Genomic DNA, 26,930 nt, shown 5'->3' with positions numbered 1-26,930 from the left:
GGCACACCAGGGCCTCTAGCCATTGCAAATGAACTCCAGATGCATGCACCATTTTTTTTTAAATTTATTTATTTATTTATTTGAGAGCGACAGACACAGAGAGAAAGACAGATAGAGGGAGAGAGAGAGAGAGAATGGGCGCGCCAGGGCTTCCAGCCTCTGCAAACGAACTCCAGACGAGTGCTCCCCCTTGTGCATCTGGCTAACGTGGGACCTGGGGAACCGAGCCTCAAACCAGGGTCCGTAGGCTTCACAGGCAAGCGCTTAACCGCTAAGCCATCTCTCCAGCCCGCATGCACCATTTTGAGCATCTGGCTTACATGGGACCTTAGGCTTGCTTCTCAGGCAAGCGCCTTAACCACTAAGCCATCTCTCCTGCCCCTATTTTTGAGGTAGGGTCTGGTTCTAGTCCAGGTTCACCTGAAACTCACTCTGTAGTATCTGGCATGGTCATTCTCTCTCTCTCTCTCTCTCTAGTAAATAAATTAAATTTAAAAAGGCAGGTCGGGCTTGGTGGTGCATGCCTTTAGCTGGGCGTGGTTGTGCTTTAATCCCAGCACTTGGGAGGCAAAGGTAGGAGTACCACCACAAGTTCGAGGCTACCCTGAGGCTACATAGTGAATTCCCGGTCAGCAGGAGCTAGAGAGAAACCCTACCTCGAAGAAACAAAATAAATAAATAAGTAAATAAATAAACAAAAAAGCAAGAAAGGTGTGGTGGTGCACACCTTTAATCCCACCACTCGGGAGTCAGAGGTAGGAGGATTACCCTGAGTTTGAGGCCATCCTGAGACTACATAGTGAGTTCCAGATCAGTCTGGACTACAGTGAACCTCTACCTTGAAAAACGGGGGTAGGGAGGGAGGGAGGAAAAACAGGAGTTATCGTCCAGCCCATCAAGGTGTTTACTTGTAAAGCCTATATTCCCAGCACTGAGGACATTGAGGCAGGAAGATCAGGAGTGTGAGAGCAGCCTGGGCTGCATGGTAAGACCTTAAGTGTGTGTGTGTGTTTTGTTGTTGTTGTTTTGGTTTGGTTTTTCGAGGTAGGGTCTCATTCTAGGTGTGCACCACCATGTCCCACTCCCCTATCTGAATTGAATAAAATAAATGCAAGGAACACTGCAGAGTCTTCCTTTTGCTGGCCCTTAAACACCTATCATATGAAAAGAGCTATGTTATTTGGTGGCCCTCTCTGAGGCCACTTGGGTCAGTTGAGAGATTTGTCTTCATTCATCAGCTAAAAGAGCTGGGAGGCTAAAAAGCCTCTGTAGGAAGGAGTGTCCAGCTGATCGTGGGTGCTCTCCCAATGATTCTGCTGCCTGGGTCTCCAGGGGTTCACGTGTGTGTGTGTGTGTGTGTACAGAATGGTACATATGCAATAATGGACTCATCTTTTTTTTCTTAATTTTTTACATATTTATTTGTTTAAGAGAAAGAAGGAGGCAGAGAGAGAGAGAGAATACGGGTGTGCCAGGGCCTCCAGACACTGCAAACGAACTCCAGACACATGCACCCCTTTGTGCGTCTGGCTTACATGGGTCCTGGAGAGTTGAATCCTTTAGCTTTGTAGGCAAACCCCTTAATCGCTAAGCCATTCCTCCAGCTTTTTTTTTTTTGAGACAGAGAAAGGGGGAGGGGGGAGAGAGAGAGAGAGAGAGAGAGAGAGGGAGAGAGAGGGAGAGAGAGGGAGAGAACAGGCATGCCAGGGCCTTCAGCCACCGTGAACAAACTCATGGCGATCCACTTACCTCAGCCTCCCTAGTGCTGGAATTAAAGGTGTGTGCCATCATGTCCATCTTGCACTCACCTTTAATCCCAGTATTTAGGGCTTAAGAAGTGGCTAGTGCTTAAGGCGCTTGCCTACAAAAGCAAAGGACCCAGGTTTGATTCCCTAGGTCCCACGTAAGCCAGATGCACAAGGGGACACAGACATCTAGAGTTCATTTGCAGCGGCTGGAGGCCCTGACGTGTCCATTTTCTCTCTTTCTGTCTCTTCCCCTCCTTGCCTATTTCTTTCTCAAATAAAAAAAGAAAGAAATTAAAAAAAAAAACACGTTTGTTTATGAGAGAAAGGGGGGGGAGAAGAATAGGGGCGCCAGGGCTTCCAGACTGCAGTAAAACTCTAGACACATGCACCCTCTTGTGCGCATGTGTGACCTTGAGCACTTCTGTCACCTGTGCTAAGCCCTAAAAATATTTTTTATTAACATATTTGCAAGCACAGAGAGACAGACAGAATGGGCACACCAGGGCCTCCAGCTGCTGCAAATGAACTCCAGATGCGTGCATCACTCTGTACATCTAGCTTCACGTGGGTCCTGGGAAACTGAATCTGGGTTTGTTAGGACTTGCAGGCAAGCGGCTTCACTGCTGAGTCATGCCTCCAGAACGCCTTTTAATTTTAATTTAATTAATTAATTAATTTAGGTTTTTCGAGGTAGGGTCTGGAATTCACTATGCAGTCTCAGGGTGGCCTCGAACTCTCGGCGATCCTCCTACCTCCCGAGTGCTGGGATTAAAAGTGTGCGCCACCACGCCCCGCTAATTTAGGTTCTTAAATTCCATGAAGCCACATCGCAGGGTCAGTCTCTGCAAGAAGACCTAATAATGTAGAAGTCTCTACATCTGTGTGTGAAGGAACACTTTTGCCACACAATTTTTACTTTGGTAACTTTGAGGGACATGACATCCATCCCAACATCTGATCAAAAAAAACTGGGCACGGGCAGGCGTGGTGGCGCACACCTGGCAGTGGATGGAGGCCCTGGCGGGACCCATTCTGCCTTTCTCTCTCATTGTGGGGAAAAAAAAACAAAAAACAAAAAAACTGCGGGGCACGGTGGCGCATGCCTTTAATCCCAGCACTCGGGAGGCAGAGTTATAAGGATAACTATGAGTTAGAGGCCAGCCTGAGACTGCATAGTAAATTCCAGGTCAGCCTGAGCTAGAGCGATACCCTGTCTCGAAAAACCCAAACTAAAAAAAAACAAAACCCCAAACCTAACCCTGCTTCTATGTCCTCCAGCCAAGTCTCCGGCCCGCATCAGTCTCTATCACAATGGAAATAACGTCAAGTTTCCCTGCGACCAGAAAGAGGACGAAGACTTTTGTGTACTCCTAGTTTAAGAAGGAACCCAGTCCAGCTTTCCACCTCGAGGGTACGACCAAGCCCCGCCCTCCTCGCCCCCACGATGACGTCACCGGCCGAGGTATATATGACGTCATCTCCGGGCCGCCTCTGCTCCAGCCCCTCTTCGGAAACCTCCGACTCCAGGGACCGGTCTCCAGCTTTCGGTTAATTTTTTTTTTTCCCTCCCCTCCCATTCTCCCACTTAAAACTTTTGGCTCTTCCCGCCTTCTTTGAAGCTCGCGAGTTTTCCGGTTCTTCCCTCTTGCTCTGGGGCGAGTCCCTCAAAGTCATTGACTCTCCAGTGATCGCCCCACCAGCCCCACCCGTTCAGCTCGTCCTCTTACTCCCTAGTACCCCGGCTTGGGCTCTTTCGGCTACTTCCGCCTCCCGCCACGATCCCCCCTCACAGACTTCGGCTCTTTCCGGATTATCGCAAGTCCGAGGCGGGGTGGGGTGGGGGAGGAGGTCGTGTCGCACGACCGATCCGCTTCGGCTATTTCCGGCTCCCCTGATTGCTTCTCTCGCCCCTTTTGCCCGACTTCCCTTGGTTCTTTGGGTCTCCCTTTGGTCTCACGTTGTTTCAGCGGCCCCGCTGTTTCGGTTCTTTCCGGCCTCTCAATTACTTCTCAACCCCTTTCGGCTCTTTCCGCCTCTCCTCAGCCTCGCCCTTTCGCTTCGGCTCTTTCCGCCGCCTCGCCCTTTCGCTTCGGCTCTTTCCGCCAATCTTCGGTGCCGGGCGGTCTCTGCCCGGCTCCTCCACCACGTGACGCTTCCTCCGCCTCCCCGCTGCCCCCTCCCTCCCAGTCTCAGGCTCTGGGCTCGGCCGTCCGGGCCGTGCCGCCATTTTGTGTGAATTCCTGATCGCGGCGGGGGCCGGGCAGCCGGGGCACCTAGGGCAGACAGACAGACAGACAGTCGGCCAGTCTCCGCAGTCCGTTCCCTTTCTCCTTGAAATCTTTCTTTTTTGGTTTTTTTATTTTTTTTTAACCAACCCTCGCTCGCTCGCTCTCCTCTGTCCCCTCCCCTCTCCCCCCTCCGCTTGCTCCGTCGCGCGCGGCCCGCGCTAATTTACACCCAACCACCCACCAGTGTCCGTGTCCCCCGGGTCTCCCGCCCAGGGGGGTGGTGGTCCCGCGGGCGGGGGTGTGCGTGTGCCTGTGCGTGGCGGGGGGCCTGGCCCCCCGATGAGCGTCCCGCGCCCGTGAACGAGTGACCGGCCGCACGGGCGGACTGCGCAGAGCGCCTGCAAGGCCGCGCGGCCTACGTACGCGGGGAAAGGTCGGCGCAGAGGTGATTTTCCAAAAAAAAAAAAAAAAAGGAAAGAAAAGAAAAAGAAAAAAAACCCGAAAAAAGGGGAAAAGTTAGGGAAAAAATTATTATATAAATGTATCTTTATTTCCCCAATTCCACCAGGAGCTCTCCGTGCTTCTGAAGTGTTGCCCCCCGCCCACGCCCAAGCAGTCCTTTTTCGTGCATTAACATCCCCCATCCCCTTCCCCCCGAAAAAAAAAGGGAACGATGGAGGCCGCGCCCGGGACCCCCCCGCCGCCGCCGTCAGAGTCGTCGCCGCCGCCGCCGCCGCATCCGCCATCGCCGCCGCCATCATCATCATCAACGCGTTCGCCTCCTCCGGGTTCCCCCGACGCCCGCCCGGCCACCCCGAACCTCCTCCACCACTGCCTCCCGCTCCCTGACGACAGGTCAGGCCCCCCCCCCCTCGGCCGGGCCTGGGCAGCGTCCCCTGGGGGAGGAGGAGGAGGAGGAAGGGGCGGCCGCCATGTTGGGCCGGGCCGTGCAGCAGCAGCAGGAGGAGGAGGAGGAGGAGGAGGAGGAAGGGCGGGGTCGGTGGGTGTCTCGCTCGCTCGCTCGCTCTTTCCTCGCTTGCTTTCTCTCCCGGCCTCATGCGTTTCCCTCCCCCTCGCGGCGCTCGCCCGCTCTCTCTCCCTTCGCTCTCTCGCTCTGTCTTTTTTTGGGCGCCATGCTGAGGGGAAGGTGAGGAGGCGCCCCCCGGACCCCCCGCGCCCGCCGACCCGCCCTTGGGGGGGACGGGGGCGTCCAGGGGGTGGGGTGGGGTGGTCTTGCCGAGGCCCGACGCTGGTCCCTCGGCAGTCACCGGCCCGCCTGCCCCGTCGCTTGGCTTCGGGGTGGGAAGGGCTTGGGGGAGGGGCCCCGAATTCTCCCCCCCTTTTTTTGTCTGTGTGTGTGTGTGTGTGGTGGGGGGCGATCTCCCCCTGCAACCTTGCTTTTAGGGTTTTGGAGCTGGGGGGTCTCCTCCCAGCCCCCCCGACAAGTATCCTTTCTCCTGGGGGAGGTGTGCCCTTCCCTATTTGGATTAGGTACCCGAGTTATTTCAGGAGGCAGAAAAAGGGGGGGTTGTTCAGTCATTTCCCCATCCTTCTAATTTAGGGGGTGTTAGGATGGGGGTTCTTTTGCATTTCTTTTTTTGGCGGGAGGTGTCTTCTAGCTACTCCCTAGAAGGCAGTGTGGGGGGGGGTGCAGCTCCTGCCCTTCTGATCAAAAGCCCTTGTCTTTTTAGGGAGCCCTTTCCTTTGCTCTTTTTTAGGCTTCTCATTTTGGGTTAGGTAGGTGATAGTGGTGTAGAGAGGGCCCTTCGTCAAACTTAGATTTTTTTGTTTGGTTGGTTCGGTGAGTGAGGCTTGATTTCCCTGCTTGGATGGGAGAGGAAGTTGGCCACCGATTTTTTCCTAGGGTTCACCCCTCTTTCGGGGTGAAACGGGTTGCTAGCCTTCCCAGGGGAGCCGAGGAGGCTTCCTTCTGCTTTGGCGGGGCGTGCAAAGGGGAGCCCCTGCCCTTGATTAGTAAGTGCGAAGTGGTTCCCCCCGCACGCCCTTTTTCTTCTGGCCAGTGATAATGGGGCCAGCCTGGTGCGTTTCAGGAAGCCGAGGTGTTGGGGGGCCCTGCCGAAGCAGAAAGCTTTAGGGTGCAGGGTTCGCTCGCTCTTCGAAGCCCCGTGAGGCGGGGAAGAGTGGGTTTCGAAATGGTAAAGTGGGTTTCAGTGGTCAGGACAGCCAGTCTTGGAGGCAGTGGGGGTGGGGAGGGGAAGAGAATGCGCTGGACAGATGGCTGCCCCGGTGCAGCCCGGCCACGGTCCTCCCGAGACAGGCTCAGCCCGCCTCCACCACCCCTCCTTCCGCTCCCACCTCCAGTTTTCCCTTTCTCCTTCACAGACCCTCCTTTGCTTTTTAAAAGAAATGCCACCCACATTCAAAGACACAGGTGCGGCAGTTTGGTGAGCTTTTACCGTTTTTTTTTTTTTTTTTTTCCTTTCCTGTTTTGTTGTAATTAAATGTATCGTCCTGGGAATCGCAGCCCTTCGCAGCCCGTCTCCAGTTCGAGGAAATAAACAGATTAGCCGAGGTCTGTTCGCTAAGCCCATGTTGGGCTTCCAGGCCCCCTCTGGGGGGGGCAGGTGCTTTACTCAAAGGTGCTTACACGCTTTATTCGACCTCTAAGGAGTTCTCTTATGTCAGAAGTGTATGTCTTACAAAGGGTTGGGATGGTAAGTAGCCTCTTTTATTGAGTAATTCAATTATCTCCCTCTTTTTGTCCCTTTCCTGCCTGCTTTTCTCCTCGCCTTTAGACCAAAGTGATGCTTGAGTCTGAATTTATTATGTTCAAATCAGGATTCTAACCCTTTTAGACTTGCACATCCTTTCAATGTTTAGTTTTTTAAAAATTTGACGTACACAGTTTCTCCAAAAAAAAAAAAAAAGTGTTACTGTAACATGACAAAAATCGATGTAAAAGACCCTTGAAGTCCCTCTTTCCATTTATTTCAGTCCACTGCTGTCTCCAGCCTTCATCTTTGAGGAAAGTGGATACTTTCAAGTCCACATGTAGGAGACAGGCTTACCGAATGTGGTTTATGATACTTGCATTCAAGTTAAGGAGTTCTCTCTCCTCTTCCTCCCCCCACCACAGAAAAAGACTGTGGTTCAAGTAGATCCAATTTCCTCACTTTACTCCAGTGTCTCTTACGGTGATGATATGTTTAAATTGAGCAAGTCATTTGTAAAGTACTGTCAAAGCACCAAAGCTGTAAACCGTGTCAAGCCTCAAGCCCCCAGTATCTGCTGTCTCCACTGGTCTTTGTTGGAAAGCACATCCCTGACTCTGAAAAGTTGATGCAAACGTGTTACACGCCCAGTCATGTTGGAGAGAACACCTCCACTCCCCAGTCCCCCCATCCTACACGTACAAGTTAAAAAAAAAAATCAAACAAAATGACTTGCAAACAAATGCTGTACTTCTGGTGTGTTTTACAAGCATAAGTTTTTCCCTTAAAAAGACAAAAAAAAAAAAAAAATACCACGTTGAAAGTCCATTTGCCTCTGGCCCACTTCTGGTTCAGGATGTACTTTGAGAGAAATCTTTCTAACACACAGCCCTAGTTCCCCTCCAAAAGGTCCTGCTTCCTTTTTTCATTCTTAGGAGAAATGATGTTCCCTCACATTGAAGTTCACTTGTTTTCTTCTTCCTGTAATGTTCACAACCTAACTGCCATGTCTGGTGGCGCAGTGTGTAAAAATCAGTTATTCGAGGAAGGAAGAAGTCTCCAGACCGTACAGTATTCTTGCACAAAATGTCTGAAGCACGAACTGAACACATTCTAGTGCACTGGGTCAGCCGAAGAGGACTTGCCATCACTTGAAAGTTCTGTCCTGTGTGAAAGTCCCTCCACCAGCAGCTAAGAGCAGAAGCTGGCTAACCCTTCCCATCCAAGCTTTTAGGATAACTAAATTGTCCAAGGATGTTTAGGTAAAATTCGAAAGCTGTTAAAAGGCAATGAAATTCCTTTTGTAAGTGAAAAAGTTAGCCTTCAAAGACTAAATTTGAAAATATTTCCCCATACATTTAAAAAGCTCTCAGATCCACATAAGGGTTTTATTGTTTTGTTTTATTTTGTTTTAAAACTATGTTTTCAAAGGACTCATCCTTCAAGTCCATAAATCTTCCCATTATTAAGTCAAAGTGCATTGTGGTAGTCCTTAATTTTTGGAAATGTCACAGTACTCTTTTTTTTTTTTTTCTCCCCCAAATTGATTCACTAGTATGAGCAAAAAATGAATTCATGGATGTTGCAAAAGAAAAAGAAAAGGGTATCATTCAGAATCCCTGATTTAAGAGCATTTCTTAGGCATTGTAACCTTTTAAGCTTTTGTTTACTCTGGGTAAAAAAAGTTTAATTGGAAAAAAAAAATCTCCCGGTAGAAATGTTGAGACCATGATAATACACGTGGTCCAGCTTGGAGCCCCTTTTACTTTTTGTTCCCCTCAAACTTACTCTTCCAAGTTAAAAATGAGTTCCCAAAATTTCCCTCATTCCTAGTCTTTCCTGTCTCCTAGATAGGCTTTTCTCTGAAAGTTTTCATGTTTGATTCTTGGTCAGCTGGAGTTATCTGGTAGTAGAGCTAGCTGTTTATAAAACACTCCTGAGGTCTTGCCGTTACCAGGAAGACTGACCCCAAAGGGAGGTTGCTCAACAATGAAGACTACCCTGGCTGTTTCCTTGGCGTGTTAGAGGTAGGCTTTTGGCTCCTGAGTTTGTGTAATTCCGTGCAGCTGGAGTATAGTGCAGTTGTGTCTAGGGCCTGACCAGGAATCTGCTCATCATCCATTAATGCCTCCACCTCTGCTCTTAGATCTTTACCCTTCCATAATGAGCTGTCTCAGGGTGGCTGCACACTCTTTTTAACTTTTTATTTGTTGCTAGAGAGAGACAGAAAGAATGGGTGCCCAGGGCCTCCAGCTACTGCTGAGGAACTCCAGAGGCATATGCCATCATGTAGAGATTTTTTTTCTCTGTTTTTTGTATTTTTTGAGGTAGTATCTTGCTTTAGCCCAGGCTGATCTGGAATTAACTAGTCTCAGGGTGGCCTTGAACTCATGGCAGTCTTCCTAGTGCTGGGATTAAAGGCAAACGCCACCACACCCAGCTAGAGATTCTTTTTCATTTTGTGTCTAAGGAGTCCTTGGAAACACTTATTCATGGAGGCGGGGATCAATCAGATCCACTTAGAACAAATGCCTCTGTGTTGGAAATCGCTAATGAAACTAATTCCAAGTCTCAGTGGACAGCTTTAAGTCAAACCATATTCCAGGGAACCTAATTATTATCCCTGTGGATGGAATCTGCTAGTGCCAGAGCGGCTGTTCAGACCTGCTTTGGGAAGCTGAGTGCCAGCACATCCTGAGACGGCTTGAGTTGAGGCAGGCCCTTAGCCCACATCATAGGAGGAAACAGATACCTAAGCTTTCTGGCAGTTGGTATTTGTCAAGCTGCTTGGTGTAGGACCCACAGGAGCAGGCTGCTCATTGGCGGAGGGAATCCTGGCCAGAGTCAGTCACAGAATTAAAGGCTAATAGACAAGAGGGAAAAGCTGCCGTTCCAATAAGTAAAGGCAAAAACATTGTCTGAGGAGGGCCAAATGTCACAGATTTGGCTTTCCAAATTTCTTAGGCTGTCCGTTACAAACCTGCTTTTGGTCACAACCTGGACACAGCCGTGAAGTCATTGTGCACAGATTTGCATGTGGACTTGATAATGAGGCAGGATGGACAGTTTTTGTGTTTGCTGTGCCCGGGATTGAACTGAAGCTTTGCATGCTAGTCAGACACTACCACTGAGCCACGCTTCCAGACTGAGGTGGGCAGTTTTTGGTTTTTTTTGAGGCAAGCCTAAGAGACTCCCCCCCTGCATTTTAATGCGAGAGGGAAGAGAGTGAAAGCAAATTGGTGCACCAAGGCCTCCCGCCACTGCAGTCGAACTCCAGATGCAAGCACCCCCTTGTGTGCATGTGCAGCCTTGCACACTTTAGTTGCTGTGTGTCTGGCTTTTGTGGGACCTGGAGAATCGAACATAAGTCCTTAGGGTTTGCAGGCAAGTGCTTTAATTGCCAAGCCATCTCTCCAGCCCGATGGGCAGTTTTTAAATCAGTTTCAGGAGCTTGTCCATGGAGCTGATCTTGCTAATGCTAACACTTGCAGGGCTGAGGTAGAAGGATGGCTCTGAGTTCGAGGCCAGACTGGGCTGCAGAGTGAATTCCAGGTCATTCTGGGCTAGAGTGAAGACCCTGCCTCAAAAAAGAAAGAAGATGATGTGACTTTGGTTAGTGTTGGGTTTAGTTGCATTGTCATAGGAGTCAGTTTTCATCAGCAGATCATGGGCTGTTGGCTGTGAGCAGCTTTTTTCTCCTGTCCATGTTGCTACAGATAAAGAATCTTTCTTGTTTGCCACGTTGCTTCTGTGTTAATTTGTGACTTAGCTCCCTGTTTGTCAGGCAAGTGATGACATTCTTTTGAATGGTAGAGGTGGCAACAGGATGAGATGGAAAAGTGGGGGTTTTGGAGCCAGCTAACTGTTCAGGCCTCCCTCCCCAGCAGTGTGTAGTGAGCCCTGAGCCTTAATGCCCACTTCTTAGGGTCATTATGGTCAGATGGGTACCTCAGGGCACCCACACAGTGTCTGACATTCAGTGACTCTCTTTTGCTGTTAGGGAGAAATTCTAAATAGAACTTTCACAGTCTGAAATGTAAACAGAAGCAAGAACATCTGTGTTTTTGAAGGAAGTCCATTTATCTTGCCCCTCTGAGGGTTCCGGTCAGCTTGCTTAAGTGCCAGGGGCCTGTCGGGGGTGAAAGCAAGTGGAAGCCATCTTGCAGCACTGCTTGCTTCTCAAGTCCTTGTTCTGGTTGTTAACATGGTCCTACTGTCTTGAGTCCATGCCCCGGTATGGGCATGCATTCTTTGTCGCAGTTGGGATTGAGTGAGTCAGCATTCGGTCACGGTTGGCCTCCTGAGAACTGGGGGCCTGGGGATCTGGAAATGGAGAGTCCCACCTTGCTCACTATCCAGCCAGCCAGCCAGCCCGCCCGCCCTTCCCCCTCTGCATCTCTAAGAGCCTGCAGGGTCTATTATCCCCTTGTAATTTGCTGAGTCCCTTAAGGTTTTGTTCATTCTGTAGCTAGGCTTGTCTTCAAGATTGCTTGCAGCGGGCATGCTTTGTTTTGCTTTCATTGCTGGGAGTGGAACCCAGCACCTTGCATCTGCTAGGAAGTTGTTCTACCACTGAGCCACACTCCCCAGTCCTCAGGTATTTCTTGTTTTTTTTTTTTTTTTTTCCAGGCAAGTTCTCACTCTAGCTCAAGCTAACTTGGACTGTAGTTCCAGGCTGGTTTTGAACTCACAGTGATCCTCCTATATCAGTTTTCCAAGCAGTAGAATTAAAGGCATACACCACCATGGCCGGCTCTAATTGTCTTTTGTTTGTTTTTCAAGGTAGGGTCTCACTTAGCTCAGACTGACCTGGAATTCACTATGTAGTCTCAGGGTGGCCTTGAACCCATGGTGGTGGTCCTCCTATCTCTGCCTCCTGAGTGCTTGGATTAAAGGCATGCACCACAACGCCTTGCTCTAATTGTCTTCTTAAAAATATATATATTATTTTATTTGAGAAAGAGAAAAAGGCAGAGAATAGGCACACTAGGGCCTCTAGCCACTGCAAATGAACTCCAGACATATGCACCATGTTATGCATCTGGCTTTGGTTGGGTACTGGAGTGCCAATACGGAGCCATTTCTCTAACCTTTTTTTTTTTTTTTAAAGTGCCCAAGCTGACCTGCAATTCACTCTGAAGTCTTAGGCTGGCCTAGAACTCACAGAGATCCTCCTATCCCAGCCTCCCAAGTGCTGGGATTAAAGGCATGTGCTACCACACTGGGCAGAGAGAGAGAGAGAGAATATGAATGAATGTACAAGGGCCTGCAGGCACTGTAAATGAACTCCAGACGTCTGCACCCCTTTGTGTATCTGGTTTTATACTGGGTACTGGGGAGTCAAACTTGGGTCATTAGGCTTTAAGAGCAAGTGCCTTAACCACTGAGCCATTTCTCCAGCTTCTTGTACCTCTTAAAAAAAATCAAAAGCTGGGCGTGGTGGCGCACACCTTTAATCCCAGCACTCAGGAGGCAGAGGTAGGAGGATCGCCTTGAATTTGAGGCCACCCTGAGACTACATAGTGAATTCCAGGTCAGCCTGGGTCAGAGTGAGACCCTACCTCGGGGAAAGAAAAAAAAAAAAATCAAGCTGGACGTGGTGGCTTATGTCTTTAATCCCAGCACTCGGGAGGCAGAGGCAGGAGGATCACCGTGAGTTCGAGGCCACCCTGAGACTACACAGTGAATTCCAGGTCAGCCAGGACTAGAGAGAAACCCTACCTCCAAAAACAAAATAAATAAGTAAATAAATAAATAAAAAATAAAAGTGGCCCAGGCCCGGAGAGGGTGGAGGTGTGCCATATTCTCAGCCACACTCTGTATGGTTGCAGCGCCTGCCAGGGAATGTACAGGCCTAGGCGTGTGAACCTTAAAGGTCAGATGGTCCATTTGGTAGTATTGGGGATGGAACCAAGGTCCTTGAGCTACATCGTACCCAGACCTCATGGACAGGATTATCATTTGTTAGAAGTAACCATGGCCCTCTTGAGGCCCAGCATAGCCAACACATCCTTGCTGTGGCCTGATCCCAGACAGCTGGGCCCCAGACATTGGAGTCACTTGGCTAAATGTCTGTTGCAGGTGGCTTGGATTATTGCCCTCCTCATTTTCCTAATAGACACCAGGGCTTAGGTTTCTTTAGGATCCCAGGCATGCCCTGCCTCCACAGGGGACATCAGAGCAGTCATTGTATCCCAGACAAATGGGCATGGTAGATGGCTGCCTCGCCTTGGAGACTTCATTTCTGTTCTGCAACTTTTTTTTTTTTTTTTTTTTGGCTACTCAGGAAGACCTGGATAAATACTCAGAGGATGAAGTTGTCCTTAACAGACTTCCCAAAGATTCAGGTTGTTCAAGGAAGTTCCTAGTCTACCTGGCCCATGATGGGCCCTGGGAAGAGCTGTCTTAAGGAGGCCTTATACTAGTAAATCAGGCATGGTGGCGCATGTCTTTAATCCCAGCACTCAGGAGGCAGATTTATGAGAATTGCCATGAGTTCGAGGCCAGCCTGAGATTGCAGAGTGAATTCCAGGTCAGCCTGGGCTAGAGCAAGACCCTACCTCTAAAATAAAAAAGTCAGGATATTCCTCTGGCATAATTGAACTTGGCCACCTTGGCTGAGACCCAGCTTCTTTGCAGCTTTGCCAACCAAAGCTGGGCTGCCATGAGGTGGCTCAAAAATACTTCATTACTGAGAAGCAAATTCCAGAAGGACATCTGACAGGAGAAAGAGGTGCTTGCTCATGAACATGAGCCATTTTCAGACTCAAACAGTAGCTGGTCTCTCAAAGGAAATGGCAGCTTGGTGGCTAGGAGGTTCATTTAGGCTGGGTTTTGTCTTCGAAGCTTTGCTAAGAGGCCTGTGGGTAGGATGTGGGTGTTGCATAGTGTTCCCTTTCATTAGCTCACCTTGGAATGCCCTTGCTTTGTATTTGCATAATGTTACTTGCAAAATTGTTTTTCTTTGTTTAATTTTTTTAAAATTTATTTTATTTATTTGAAAGAGGGAGACAGAGAAAGAATGGCTATGCCAGGGCCTCCGGCCACTGCATACGAGCTCCAGATGCATGTGCCACCCTGTGCGTCTCGTTAACCTGGGTCCTGGGGAATCGAACCTGGGTCCTTTGGCTTTGCAGGCAAGTGCCTTAGCAGCTAAGCCATTCCTCCAGCCTGCAAAATTTTTTTTTTTTTTTAATTTAAATCTGTATGTGTGTGGTATGTGAGAGTGCATGTGTGGGGCATAGAGGACAACCTCACGGTATTCAGCTGTGTTTGAGACAGGGTCTCTTGTTTACTTTTGCAAACGCCAAACTAGCTTTGGGATGTGCTTGTCTCTGATTCCCATAGGCGCTGGTGCATGTGGTACAGGTGTGTGTCACTTTGGATCTGGCTTTATGTGGCTGTGGGATCCTCTGGTTGGTTGGCTTGCAAAGCAAATGCCTTTAACCACGGAGCCACCTCCCCAGCCCCTGCTTGCTTTTTATTTGTTTATTTATTTACTTTGGAAACAGTCTCACTGGGTAGCTCAGGTTAGGTTGGAACTAAGGACTATCCTCCTGCTTCAGTCTTGAGTACTTGGATTACAGGTATATTCCTAACTTGCTTGCTTTTTTTTTCTTTTTCTTTTTTTGTTTATTTTTTGTTTGTTGAGGTAGGGTCTCACTCTAGTTCAAGCTGACCAGAAGTTCACTGTGTAGTCTCTCAGGGTGGCCTTGAACTCACAGCAATCCTCCTACCTCTGCCTCCCAAGTGCTGGGATTGAAGGCATGTACCACCATGCCCAGCTGTTTGCATATTTTATTATTTTTCTTATTTGGGAGAGAGAGAGAAAGAGGAAAATAGAGAATGGGCGTGCCAGGGCTTCTAGCCACTGCAAACTCCAGATGTATGCATCATCTTGTGCATCTGGCAGTTTGTGGGTACTGGGTAATCAAACCTGTGTCCTTTGGCATTGCCGGCAAGTGCTTTAACCACTAAGCCATCTCTCCAGCCTTTTCTTTTTTCTTTTTTTTTTTTTTTTGAGGTAGGGTTTTGCTCTAGCTCAGGCTGACTTGGAATTCACTATATTCACTATGTAGTCTCAGGGTGGCCTCGAACTCACAGCGATCCTCTTATCTCTGCCTCTCGAGGGCTGGGATTAAAGGCGTGCGTGGTCTTCTAACCGCTGCAAATGAAACCCAGATATACATGCCACCTTCTGTATTTGGTGGGGAATCCAACCTGATTCCTTAGGCTTTAGTAGCCAAGTGCCTTAACCATTAAACCATCTCTTTAGCCCTTGTGTTTTGAGACAGATCTCAACATGTAGGTTTTCATCTCACACAATTCTCTTGCCTCAGTCTGGGACTTATTGGCATGTGCCAACCGGCTTGTTTTTGTAAGCTGTATGGCTTTGTTTGTTTGTTTTTTGTTTTGTTTTTCATGGTAGGGAATCACTCTAGTCCTGGCTGACCTGGAATTCACTGTGTAGTCTCAGAGTGGCCTCCAACTCACAACAAGTACTATCTCTCTAGCCCTTCTTTGTTTTAGTATTTTATTTGTTTATTTAAGACAGACAGAGAGAAAGGGGCAGATAGATAATGGGCATTCCAGGGCCTCTAGCCACTGCAAACAAACCCCAGATGCATGTGCCACCTTGTGCATCTGGCCTACGTGGGTACTGGGGAATTGAACCTGGGTCTTTAGGCTTCACAGGCAAGTGCCTTAACCATGAAGCCATCTCTCCAACCCCTATTATTTGTTTTGTTGGTTGGTTGGTTGTTTTTTTCTGGGCAAGGTCTCACTCTAGCCCAAGCTCACCTGGAGCTTATTGTGTATCCCATGCAGGTCTTAAACCATGGGGATCCTCCTGCCTCAACCTTCTGAGTGCTGGAACTACAGGTGTGAGCCACCATGCCCGCCTATTGCTCTGTGCTTTGAGATGGGTCCTGTTTGGACTTCCACTAGGATTCTGTAGATCTCTGTGAACCTCTTATTGCCTAAACTCTCCTGATGTCCAAATACCAGATTTATGTGTGTGTGTACTTGCTTGTGTATGGGCATACACGTTTTCAGTATGTGCATGTGGAGGCCAAAGGTCATTGGATGTCTTCCCCGATCACTCATGCACCTTATGTTTCTGAGACGGTCTCTTGTTGAACCCAGGACTCACCGGTTTGGCTAACTAGCTGTCAAGTCTCAGGGATCCTTCTGTGTCTGTCTCTCCAGTGCTGGGATTACAGGCATGTGCCTTGCTTTTATGTGGGCTCTGGAGATCTGAACTCAGGCTCCTCATGCTTACAGAGCAAGCTCTGTACCCACTGAGCTGTCACTGCGGTCCCAAATTCAACTCCCACTCCTGCCCCAGGGCCTTGTGCCAGCCAGGTAAATGCCCTGCTACTGAGCCACATTCTCATCCTTGGCCAGATCTTCAAATGCTACCTACCATTCCTTTGCCGCAGTGTTGGAAGGACTGACTTGGCCTTCTGTTTGCATTTTGAGAGGTTTTATGCCTGAGCACAACACATGAGCTAGTTTTGGGTTTATCACTTCATTTCTATAGGTTTGTGAATTCTCCCAGTAACCCTGCTACTGTGGCTTTAAAAAAACAAAACAGAAAAACACTTTTATCCATTTGAGAAAGCGCCCGATAAAGAGAAAGAGAAGGGCTGCGCCAGGGCTGCAGCTACTGCAGACAAGCTCTAGATGCATGTGCCACCTTGTGCAGCTGGCTTACATGGGTCCTAGGAAATGAGCCAGGGTCTTTTGGCTTTGCAGGCAAGTGACTTAAGTGCTGAGCCATCTGTCCAGCCCCATTGTGGCTTTTGTCCCATTTGGGGTATGTGCTGTTGTATTTCTTGGCCTATCTAGTAAATTGTTCCTTGTCAGATGATTCCTAGTTGTCATAAAGGTGGAGGATCGGAGCTGAGCCCTGGAGTCTATGTGCCGTTCTGCCTCTTCCTGCTGTACCCCTTAGCATTTGGCATCTCTGGCTGCCCTCAGTTTTAGACGACCCCAAGGTACAAGTAGTTTTTATTTATTTATTCGAGAGAGAGAGAGAGAAGGAATGAATGGATGCACCAGGGCATCCAGCCTCTGCAAATGACCTCCAGATACATGTGCCACCTTGTGGATCTGGCTTACAAGGGTTCCGGGGAATCGAACCTAGGTCTTTTGGTTTTGCTGGCAAGTGCCTTAACTGCTAAGCCATCTCTCAAGCCCAAGATTTTTGTTTAGTTTGTTTTTCAAGGTAAGGCTTCATCCTAGTCTAGGCTGACCTGGAATTCACTATGTAGTCTCAGGCTGGCTTCAGATTCACTGCAATCCTCCTCACTCTGTCTCCTGAGTGCTGGGATTTAAGGTGTACACCACCAGGCACCATTGATGCACCCATTCTCTCTGCCTCTTCCTCTCTCTCAAATAAATTTAAAAAAATACATATATACATATTTTGGTTTTTTGAGGTTGGGTCTCTCTCTAGCTCAGGCTGACCTGGAATTCACTATGTAGTCTCAGGATGGTCTGGAACTCATGGTAATCTTCCTACCTCCACCTCTCGAGTGTTGGGATTAAGGCATGTGCCTGAATTATTTTGGGGGGGGGCTTGTTTCGAGGTAGAGTTTTACTCTATCTCAGGCTGACCTGGAATTCACTATGTAGTCTCAGGGTGGCTCATGGTGATCCTCTTAACTCTGCCTTCCGAGTGCTGGGATTAAAGGCATGCACTACCACACTGGCTTCTGAAATATTTTTTCTTGTTTTTTTTTTTTTTTTGTTTGTTTGTTTTTGTTTTGGTTTTGTTTGTTTTTTTGAGGTAGGGTCTCACTCTGGTCCAGGCTGACCTGGAATTAACTCTGTCATCTCAGGGTGGGAAATATTTTTTCTTTAAAGGTGTGCAACACCACGCTCAGCCCAAGGTGCAAGTTTTGTAGTTTAGAAGTAGGACAGAGAGGTTCGACTTTAGTGAAGATTTGGGAATTCCCAACTATCATTCCACATGTTGATTTTGGTATTTATTTATTTTATTATTATTATTTTGGTTTCTCGAGGTAGGGTCTTATGTGGCCCATGCTGACCTGGAATTCAGTATTTAGTCTCAGGGTGGCCTCAAACTCGTGGTGATCCTCTTACCTCTGCCTCCTGAGTGCTGGGATTAAAGGTGTGCACCACCACTCCTGGCCTGGGTTTTATTTATTTTATTTATTTTGAGGGTAGGGTCTTACTGTAGCTCTGGCGCTCACTTTGTAGTCCCAGTCTAGCAGACTGTTTGTTTTTTTGAGATGGAATCTTAATTCTATAGCCTAGGCTGTCCTGAACTCATTATGCAGACCAGATAGCCTTGAACTCATGGTGATCTGCCTGCCTCAGCTTCTGTGCTGGGCTTAAAGATGTGAGTCACCATGCTTGGCTTAGTTTTTCATTAAAAATAACACATTTAAAAATTTTTTAAAAACTTTTTTTGTTATATTTGTTTATTTATTTGAGAGTGACAGAGAAAGAGGCAATTAGAGAAAATGGGTGTGCCAGGGCCTCCAGCCACTGCAAACAAACTCCAGATGCATGCGCCCCTTTGTGCATCTGGCTAACATGGGTCCTGGGGAATTGAACCTCGAACCGGGGTCCTTAGGCTTCACAGGCAAGTGCTTAACCACTAAGCCATCTCTCCAGCCCCAAAATTACACATTTTTTGAGATTTGCTTTTAATGAAGAATCTCACCATATTACTCAGGCTGGCATCAAGATCAGAATCCTCCTACCTCACCCTCCTAAATACTGGGATTACAAATGTGAACCCTCAAACCTAATGTGACCTTTATATGACCAGGAAGCTACCATCCCATCATTTTGCCTAGCAGAATTAACCATAAGTGGTTACTCCCTCAAATTCCCAGCCGGGACTAACATTGCTCAGGTTGTCCCTCGTGACACCTGGCAGGGGTAGCTTGGGTCTTGCTCAGACTGAGGGGAGGGGAGCGGTGGACAGGCTTCTGAGTCGGTTTGTGTGGGCCGCTCCCCTGGTAGCTCCAGTGTGGCCATGTTACCATGGAGATGGTGTGACATCACAGAGTAGGTTATGATCGTGCCTGAGAATACTGAGTGGGGGGCAGAGCCCACTTGCTCTTGGTTTCTGGTTGATGAGCTGGATAGTAAGGACACTGCAAACACATGCAAGAGACCCAGGTTTATTTCAGGAATGTCCCAGCTCCGAAAAGCCCTCAGTGTGGTCCCTTGTGGCTGTGGCTCCACTTCCTAAATCAAGGGAAGGTGTTTTGGGGCGGTCTTCCTTATTGCCAGCCCAGCCTGATCTGAAGGTGACCGAATATCCTGCAGGGTTCAGCCTGGATCCTTGGCTTCTGCACTTAGGACTGTCGTTAAACATTTGAAGAGGCGGAGCCTCCTTGTAATTTTTGTAATTGTGTCCCTAGTTAATGGTCATTCAGAGCCTATCCAGGTAATTTGTTGAGCGGCTGATCAGTTAATGGTCATAACCCGACCTTCACATTAACCTAGCTGCCTCATGAGCCTCAGGTAATATAGCCACTGTTCCCAAGAGTTTCCACTGTCTTTGTGCTCTGTGCTTTTCCCCGGTGAGCCAGCCAGGAGCCGCAGGTTGCTGTCCTCTTGTGTGCGAGCTCTGCGCACAGGTCAGCCTCAGTCCCTCTGAGCCTTTGCCGCCTCTGAGCCGGCTCCTTCTCCTGGCTCCCCTTGCTTCCTCTTAGACACCCTGGGCGTGCTGCTCCACCTAGATTAGAGCTAAGGCCGTGAAGATGGCCTTTTTAGCAGGGCTGGCTGGGGCAGCACCCCAGGAACAGTTGGGCCACATGCAGTGGGGCTTATTGGCCAGCAGCCACCAGCGTCCCCAAGAGGAACTGGCCACTGCTTCCCCACGGAATGTGCTGTTAGTTGGTAGAGAGCTGTCTGGGTGGGGTGCACCCATGCTCCCATGTTAGCGGGTTCTTTGTGTGTTACTGGGACAGGGTCTCCGGTAGCTGAAGATGAACTTGAGCTCCTGACGCTGCCAGGTGCTGCTTACCAAGCCCCACTCACTCTCACTTGCTAGTTGGGACTTTCTGTGGGGGAAAGGTTTTTTATTTTATTTTTTGAGACAGAATCTCACTCTGTAGCCCAGACTGTACTGAACCCACTGTGGAGACCAGGGTGGCCTTGCGTTCATGGAGATAGGCCTGCTTCAGCCCTAGTTCTCCTTCAACCGCCCCACTCCCCCCCAGTGCTGGGATTAGAGGCGTGAGCCACCACATCCTGCTCCAGCTGAACCTTAGCCCAGTATTTCCTGCCTGCCTCTTTTGTGGTGCTTGACCTGTGTCCAGAGCTCTGTGCACAGTACCCCATCAAACCCTTCTTTCCTCAGGGTTCTGAGAGAAACTGGCTCATATTTCACAGGGTGGGCCTCAGCTAGGGAAGAGGCAAAGCTGGCTGTGCCACTTGAGAGAGAGAGTAGAATGAGAATGGGCATGCCAGAGACTACAGAGTGAATTTCAGGTCAGTCTGCACTAGAGCAAGACCCTACCTTGAAAAACCAAAATATGTATGTGTGTGTGTGTGTGTGTGTGTGTATATATATATAGTATAATATGACAACACACTCATGGTATGTGATGAGCCTAGAAGGTGTTAGGTCGGGCCTCCACATGTAGTAGTTGAGGTAGAGTACACACTTGGATGCCCTGGAAGCTTTGTCCAGGAACTTTGAGGCAGAGATGCCTCCAGTCCCTGTTTCTCCTGCCAGCTAGCTCCAAGCCAGTCTTGCAGGGCAGCTGCGTTTTTCCTTACAGGCTCTGGCAATAGATCCAGCAGCAGGCTGGCCGGGGCACTGCCAGCCTGGCTCTGGGAATAACATGGTCCGTGCAGGCCGCACGTCTGCAGTGTTTTCTCTCTCACGCTTGTCTCAAGAGAGTTTGGCAGGTCTAGGTTGAAATGATTAGCGCAGTGGGGTTTCCCCCACTTTTCTTGAGGGATTATGTCTATTAAGCGTGCTCCCTAGGTGTTTAATCCTATTCTGACATAGATTTTGTGGGCAGCCTGTTAATGTGGCACGGCTTAAACCTGGTTGCTGTTTTGTGGTGCCAGCCTTTGTGCAGTGCAGTCAGTGGCCTTTGGGAATTCTGCCCTCTCCCATTGGGTATCATTTCTTTCCTCCCTTTTTCTGTCAGATGAACATTCTAAAGGAAGTTGCCAGATCCAACATTCACACAGCCCTTTAGCTGGGAGGGCATCTCCAGGGTGACTTTTGCGGAGTTAGCAAAAGACTGTGGGGCCTCAGGGCATGGCTGGATGGTCTTGGGAATTCACATCTAAATGTTTTTATTATTACTGTTATTTATTTTATTTTATTTATTTTTTTACTTTTTGAGGGTAGGGAATCACTTTGGTTTATGCTCATCTGGAATTCAGTATGTCGTCTCAGGGTGGCCTCAAACTCTCAGTAGTCCTCCTCCCTCTGCCTCCTGACTGCTGGGATTAAAGGCATGTGCCACACGCCCAGTTTGGTTTTGTTTTTTGAAGCAAGGCCTTACTGTATTGCTCAAGCTGACCTCTGACCTTCTGCCTCAGCCTCCTCAGTGCTGGTATCACAGTGCTTGTCACCATGGCTGGGTAGATTTCTTTGACTTGGCTTCATGTATCAAATAGCCAAAGATAACCTTGGACTTAAAAAAATAAAAAAGAGTCAGGCATGGTGGCACATGCCTCTAATCCCAGTTCTAGGGAGGCAGAAGTAGGAGTAGGAGGATCACTGTGAGTTCGAGGCCACCCCAAGACTACATAGTGAATTCCTGGTCAGCCTGGGCTAGAGTGAGACCCTATCTCGAAAAAAAAAATTAAAAAATTATTTATTTGCAAGCAGAGAGAGATAGAAGTGAGATAGAATGGGTGTGCCAGGGCCTCTGTCCGCTGCAAACTCCAGGTGCACATGCCACTTTGTGCATCTGCCTTTATATGGGTCCTGGGGAATAGAACTTAGGTCATTAGGCTTTATAGGTGAGTGCCTTAACTGTTGAGTCATGTCTCCAGTCTGACCTTGGGCTTTTGGTTCTCTCTCCACCTCCCTGGGATGACAGGTGTGTGCACCCCCAGTTACGTGAGGCTGGGAGCCAAACCCAGAGCATGCTACTAGGCAAGCCCTGTACCAACTGAGCTACCCTCCCTCACACACACATTAGATTTAAAAAAAGAAAAACAACTTTGTATCTTTGAGTGTATTTCAGTTCTAGGGAAACAGGTCTGAGAATCTACCACCCCTTTGTAGAAAGTCTGTACTTGACTCTCACTGAGCCCACGATAAGCCTGGGCTACTAGCGTTCCTGGTGCAGAGAGTCACTGTTTGTTTAGTCTTTGTAGGTGGGTCTAAATGCTGTTTCCCTAGGGAGTCCTTTGAATTGAAAGGCTTCCTTCTGGAATCATTCTGCTTCATGCTGGTTGAGCTTCATGAGTTCCTTGAACAATCTCGTTGCACCCGCCCTGGGTGGAGGCCGCAGCTGGGTAAGGCCTTCTGCCCTGTGTCAGTAGTAGGTGAGGGACTCTGCCAGGCTGCCTGTGGACTGAGTGAGTTTCATGTCACTTCTGACAAGGAATCTACAGAAAAGAGGTCGTCAGTACCTGGTGCCGTGCAGGGACCCAGCAGTATTTGTGGCTTGAGTGCCACACCCATCAGCCCCTTTCCACATTGAGGTGTGGTGAGCAGGGCTCTCCCTAGCTTTCCCCAGGGAATTCCATTTCGCCCAGCTCTAGTCAGCTTGCCTTCCCTTGCCCCGCCCACAGTATTCCCACCAGGGACGCTGGGTGGGTGGGTTCTTGCCTGTGACAACCCAGCACTGTGTAACAGCTTCTCCCTCAGGGCTGAACCAGTTTCCCCAGTCAGGTGGTACTTGAATGTGGGTGAGGCCATCCTGGCTGGTTTTGCCTGGTGCTTCATTAGTCAGGAATGCTACCCCGTGCCCTCCCCCATGCAGGGTGCTCCATGTCTTCCTGGACTTCTTTGGCTGGGGTGGCCCAGTGCAGTCTGGGAACTAACACAGCGAGGCGGCACAGTGTCTGCTCTTCTTTGACACACAGAAAAGTGTTTTGTGCCTCGCTGTCGTGTTGAGAGCTGCCCTTGACCTCTGCCTGTGAGTGTGCGTGGTGTTGGGCCTCTTGGATGTTAAGCTGTACATCTCCTTGGAATTGAGCAGAGATTAATTAGAGAAGCACTTCTTGACACGGTGAAAGGGCTGTTCAGGGAAGGTGGCTGCTGTCTCCCAGGAAGCCCCTTGGAACCTCCGGCTCTCCAGCCGGCTGTTTATCTGTGCTCATGCCTTTGGGGACCTGCGGCCTTTCCTTTCCTTTCCTTTTTTTTTTTGTGCTTAGGTGGACCTTAGGGTCTTGTGTTCCTAGTCCCCCTCCCCCCTTTTATTATTTTGAGACAGGAGCTCATTAAGGTGCCTGAGCTGACCTGGAACTCACTTTCTAGCCTAAACTGATCTTCAGCCTTCAGTGGTCCTGGCTCATGCTGGGCTACCAGGCTCAGCTTCTATTCCATTATTCCTTTTGTTTGATTTTTGAGACAGTGTCCTTTGGCCCAGGCTGGCTTTGAACTCTACTACATATGACCTTGAACTTTTGCTCCTCCTATCTCGTCCTTGAAGAGCTAGGTTATGGGTCTTGTGCCACCACACCCTGCTGTGCCTTTAGTCTTGTTTTGCCTCACTAATTGAGGTGGGAGGAGGTTTGACGCTCACTCATAAACCTCTCTGCTGTCACTTTTAAGAAACTTTAGGATCTTTCAAAATTTAATGTTTTTTCCCCCTTTACCAACTCCTGTGCTACTAAGAACCGTGTCTGTGGGTTTGGCTTGAACACTGGATTCTTTTCTTATCTGCTCCCTCCACCTGCCCCTAACCTCACCCCCACCCATAGATGTCTAGAATCTTATGTAATTTAATGACATGTCAGTTTAGAAGAACACTTTCACTTCTGAAAGTGCTGGGAATTTGGGGTGACGTGGAGTCACAAAGTGTGGAACATGGGGAGGAGAGCAGGAAGGGCTCTCTAGAGGCGAGTCAAGAGCTTGAGAGAGCAGGATCATCCAGCTTAGGTGTGGCCTGGGGTCTGGGACATGTACGTCCCCTTCTTCTGGTTCCTCAGTGTCCCTGTCGGTCTGTACCTTCCCCCAAGTTAGTACAAAGGGACTGGCTGTGATAGAGCTTTTTTAGTGTCTGTCTGTGGGTGGCCCAGAAAGTGAGAGATGCCCATGGTCCGTTGTCCACAGCCCCACTACCCTCTGTCTCCAGTGCAGTGCACATTTGGCTTGCTGGACATTTCCAGGGAGCAGAGCCTGTGGGGCCGCAGAACCACTTGGAAGCTTCTTGACTCCATTACCACAGGCCTTGCTGCTCCTCTCCTATGAGCACGTGTGCTACGGAGTACTCATGGGGGGTTGTGGCCCTGAGTGCTACCATAGTCACGTTAAAAAAATTGTTCATTTTCATTTATTTGAAAGTAAGAGACAGAAAGTGACACAGAGAGAGAATGGGCACACTAGGGCCTCCAGCCACTGCAAACAAACTCCAGATGCATGTGCCCCATTGTGCCTCTGGGTTACCTGCGTTCTGGGGAATTGAGCCTTGAACTGGGGTCCTTAGGCTTCATAGGCAAGTGCTTAACCGCTAATGCATCTCTCCAGCCCCACTTTTTTTTTTTTTTAAGGAATTTTTGAGGTAGCATATCACTCTAGCCCAGGCTGGCTTTGAACTCACAATCATTCTCCTTCCTCTGCCTCCCAAGTGCTGGGATGAAAAGGTGTGAGTCACCATCCCCTCCTACTCTTCCCCCTTTTTAAAAAATTTATTTCAGAGAGAAGCAGAGAGAAAGAATGGGCATGCTAGGGCCTTCAGCCCCTGCAGACGAACTCCAGACACATGCGCCCCCTTGTGTGAGTGTGCGACATTGCACAGTTGTCTCACTGGTTTTTGTGAGATCTGGAGATTTAAATTCTTAAGGTTTCACAGGCAAGGGCCTTAACTGCTAATCCATCTCTCCAGGCCCCTGACCCCTTTTAAAATTATGATTCTGGGGATGAGCCAAGGGTTTCTTGTGTGGTAGGCAAGCACTCTACCACTGAGCTGCACCCCAGCGGAGGAGTGGTAGTCCTTGTAGATTTCGCTGGTTCTTTAGCGAGGGCCCTCCTCGCCAGGTTACACTCACAGGCTGGTCCCTTTTGGAGAAGGATGAGGGACGTCCTGTCCTAGGGACCATTGTTCTTGCCTGCCACTTTATTTTATTTCTTTTTAGAGATAAGGTCTCGCTTCAGCCCAGGTTTGGCCCACCAGTTTTGAGCTGTCTGCTCCTATTGGCCTCACCAACCCTGAGCCCTTGATGCTCAGAGTGCCCACATTCACAGTGACTCTGGGATTGGTTTGTAGGGAAGATGGTGAGTTGGAAGAAGGCGAACTTGAAGATGATGGGGCTGAGGAGATCCAGGACACCCCTGGAGGGCAGGAGAGGAGCCGGAAAGAAAAGGGGGAGAGGCACCACAGCGACTCAGACGAGGAGAAGTCCCACCGGAGGCTGAAGCGGAAGCGGAAGAAAGAGCGGGAGAAGGAGAAGAGGAGGTCCAAGAAGAGGAGGAAATCCAAGCACAGAGTAGGCCTGGAGGGGAGGGAGGGTTCACCTTCCCCTACTGGTCTGTGCCCAGCAGGCCGCCTTAATGCTGTCACTTTCTAGCCTCAAGGGGAGAAAGACAACTTGTAAGGAAGAGTTGGGCTTATGCTCCATTGCCCCTAAGTGCCTCTAGGTGAGGCACTTCAGGAGGAGGCTGAGCTCTTCTGCACATTGTGCCATTGTTTGTCCTGGGTCTAGGTGTGCCCAGGCAGCTGCAGCACCTTACCACTGCCCCTCCCCTGTCGTTGCAGCGCCATGCTTCCTCCAGCGATGATTTCTCCGACTTTTCCGATGACTCAGACTTCAGCCCCAGTGAGAAGGGGCACCGCAAGTACCGGGAGTACAGCCCCCCATACGCACCGGTGAGTGCCGGAGTTCTTGCCTGTCATGCTGCGGCTTATGTTCCAGGGGACCATAGGTTTGTTTCTCATCCCTGTTGTATGGATGCAGAAACAGAGACTTGGGACAGTTGGATGTGACCCAGGGCAATGGCTTCTCTCCCCCCAGCCTGCTCCTGAGCCTGCTTGGTGTCATGCCTCCCCCTCAGGTTCCACAGGGCTTAGTATGTCTCGCTGGTCCGGGTCACAGCTGACTGCTTTCCACTGTTCATAAGTGACCTTTTGTGGGAGATTGGCAAGAGAATGAAGTGGCCAAGGGAGTAAATTATTCCAAGGGCTGCACAGTTAGAAGTTAAATACCCTATTACAGCACTGAGCTTAAGCATAAATTTGTATTATTTGTTCCATTTGTGTATGGGATTTCCCCCCCCCCCTAGAAAATCCCCTTAAAAAAAAAATCAAGGACTGGGGATATGCTCAGTGGCAAAGTAGCTTGCCTAGTGCACTTAAAAACATGGCTTCCATCCCCGGGTATACTACTGCTACCAGGAAAACCCAAGCAGACATACTGGCACACATTTGTAATACCAGCACTAGGAAGACTAAGGCAGGAAGATTGAGTTAGAAAACAGCCTGAGCTACATAGCAGAACCCTGTCTTAGAAAAAGAAGAGCTGGGTGGGATGTGGCACACATCTGTAATCCCAGCAGTTGGAAGGTGGAAACAGGAGGATCAGAAGTCTAAGGTCATCCCTTAGCTACGTAACAAATTCGAGACTTGCCTGGGCTATGTGATAGCCTGTCTGAAGAAAACAAACCGGGCGTGGTGGCACACACCTTTAATCCCAGCATTTGAGAGGCAGAGATAGGAGGATCACCATGAGTTTGAGGCCGCCCTAAGACTACATAGTTAACTCCAGGTCAGCCTGGGCCAGAGTGAGACTTTACCTTGAAAAACAAAACACCACCACCTCCACCAAGAACAAAAAAAATACAAAAAGAGCTGGACTTGGTGGCACACACCTTAAATCTCAGCACTCAGAAGGCCAAGGTAGGAGGATCACTGTATGTTCAAGGCCAGTCTATGAGTACAGAATGAGTTCTAGGTCAGCATGGACTACAGTGAGACCCTCCCCCCACACACACACTACAAAAAGAAGGGGTGGGGAAGATGGTTCAATTGTTAAGTGCTTACTGTGCCTGCACGAACACCCTAGTTTAGATCCCTGGCACCCACATAGAAGCCAGGCCTATCAGTACACACCTGTAACACACCTGTACACACCATTGCTCTGGATTCAGAGGCAGGAGG

The 26,930-nt window shown here is 49.1% G+C and overlaps 1 protein-coding gene across 4 annotated transcripts in view; it reads left to right on the top strand.

Moving 5' to 3' along the window:
* The first annotated feature begins 4,643 nt into the window (after positions 1-4,643).
* Positions 4,644-26,930, top strand: part of Zc3h4 (zinc finger CCCH-type containing 4) — a 43,315-nt gene continuing 21,028 nt past the window's right edge. Inside the window, exons 1-4 of one of the 4 annotated variants that reach the window (XM_045133520.1) lie at positions 4,973-5,123; positions 6,320-6,381; positions 25,044-25,263; positions 25,533-25,643. In XM_045133520.1, the coding sequence (XP_044989455.1) occupies positions 6,344-6,381; positions 25,044-25,263; positions 25,533-25,643 (369 nt within the window). In that variant the 5' untranslated portion in view covers positions 4,973-5,123; positions 6,320-6,343. Of the gene's footprint in view, positions 4,832-4,972; positions 5,124-6,319; positions 6,382-6,522; positions 6,652-25,043; positions 25,264-25,532; positions 25,644-26,930 lie in introns of those variants that run through there. The other 3 variants (XM_004672628.2, XM_045133523.1, XM_045133522.1) reach the window with 3 other exon arrangements.

Source organism: Jaculus jaculus, chromosome 14, assembly GCF_020740685.1.
Source record: "Jaculus jaculus isolate mJacJac1 chromosome 14, mJacJac1.mat.Y.cur, whole genome shotgun sequence".
In the NCBI taxonomy this organism is placed as follows: domain Eukaryota; kingdom Metazoa; phylum Chordata; class Mammalia; order Rodentia; family Dipodidae; genus Jaculus; species Jaculus jaculus.
This window is presented reverse-complemented; position numbering and strand designations above follow the sequence as displayed.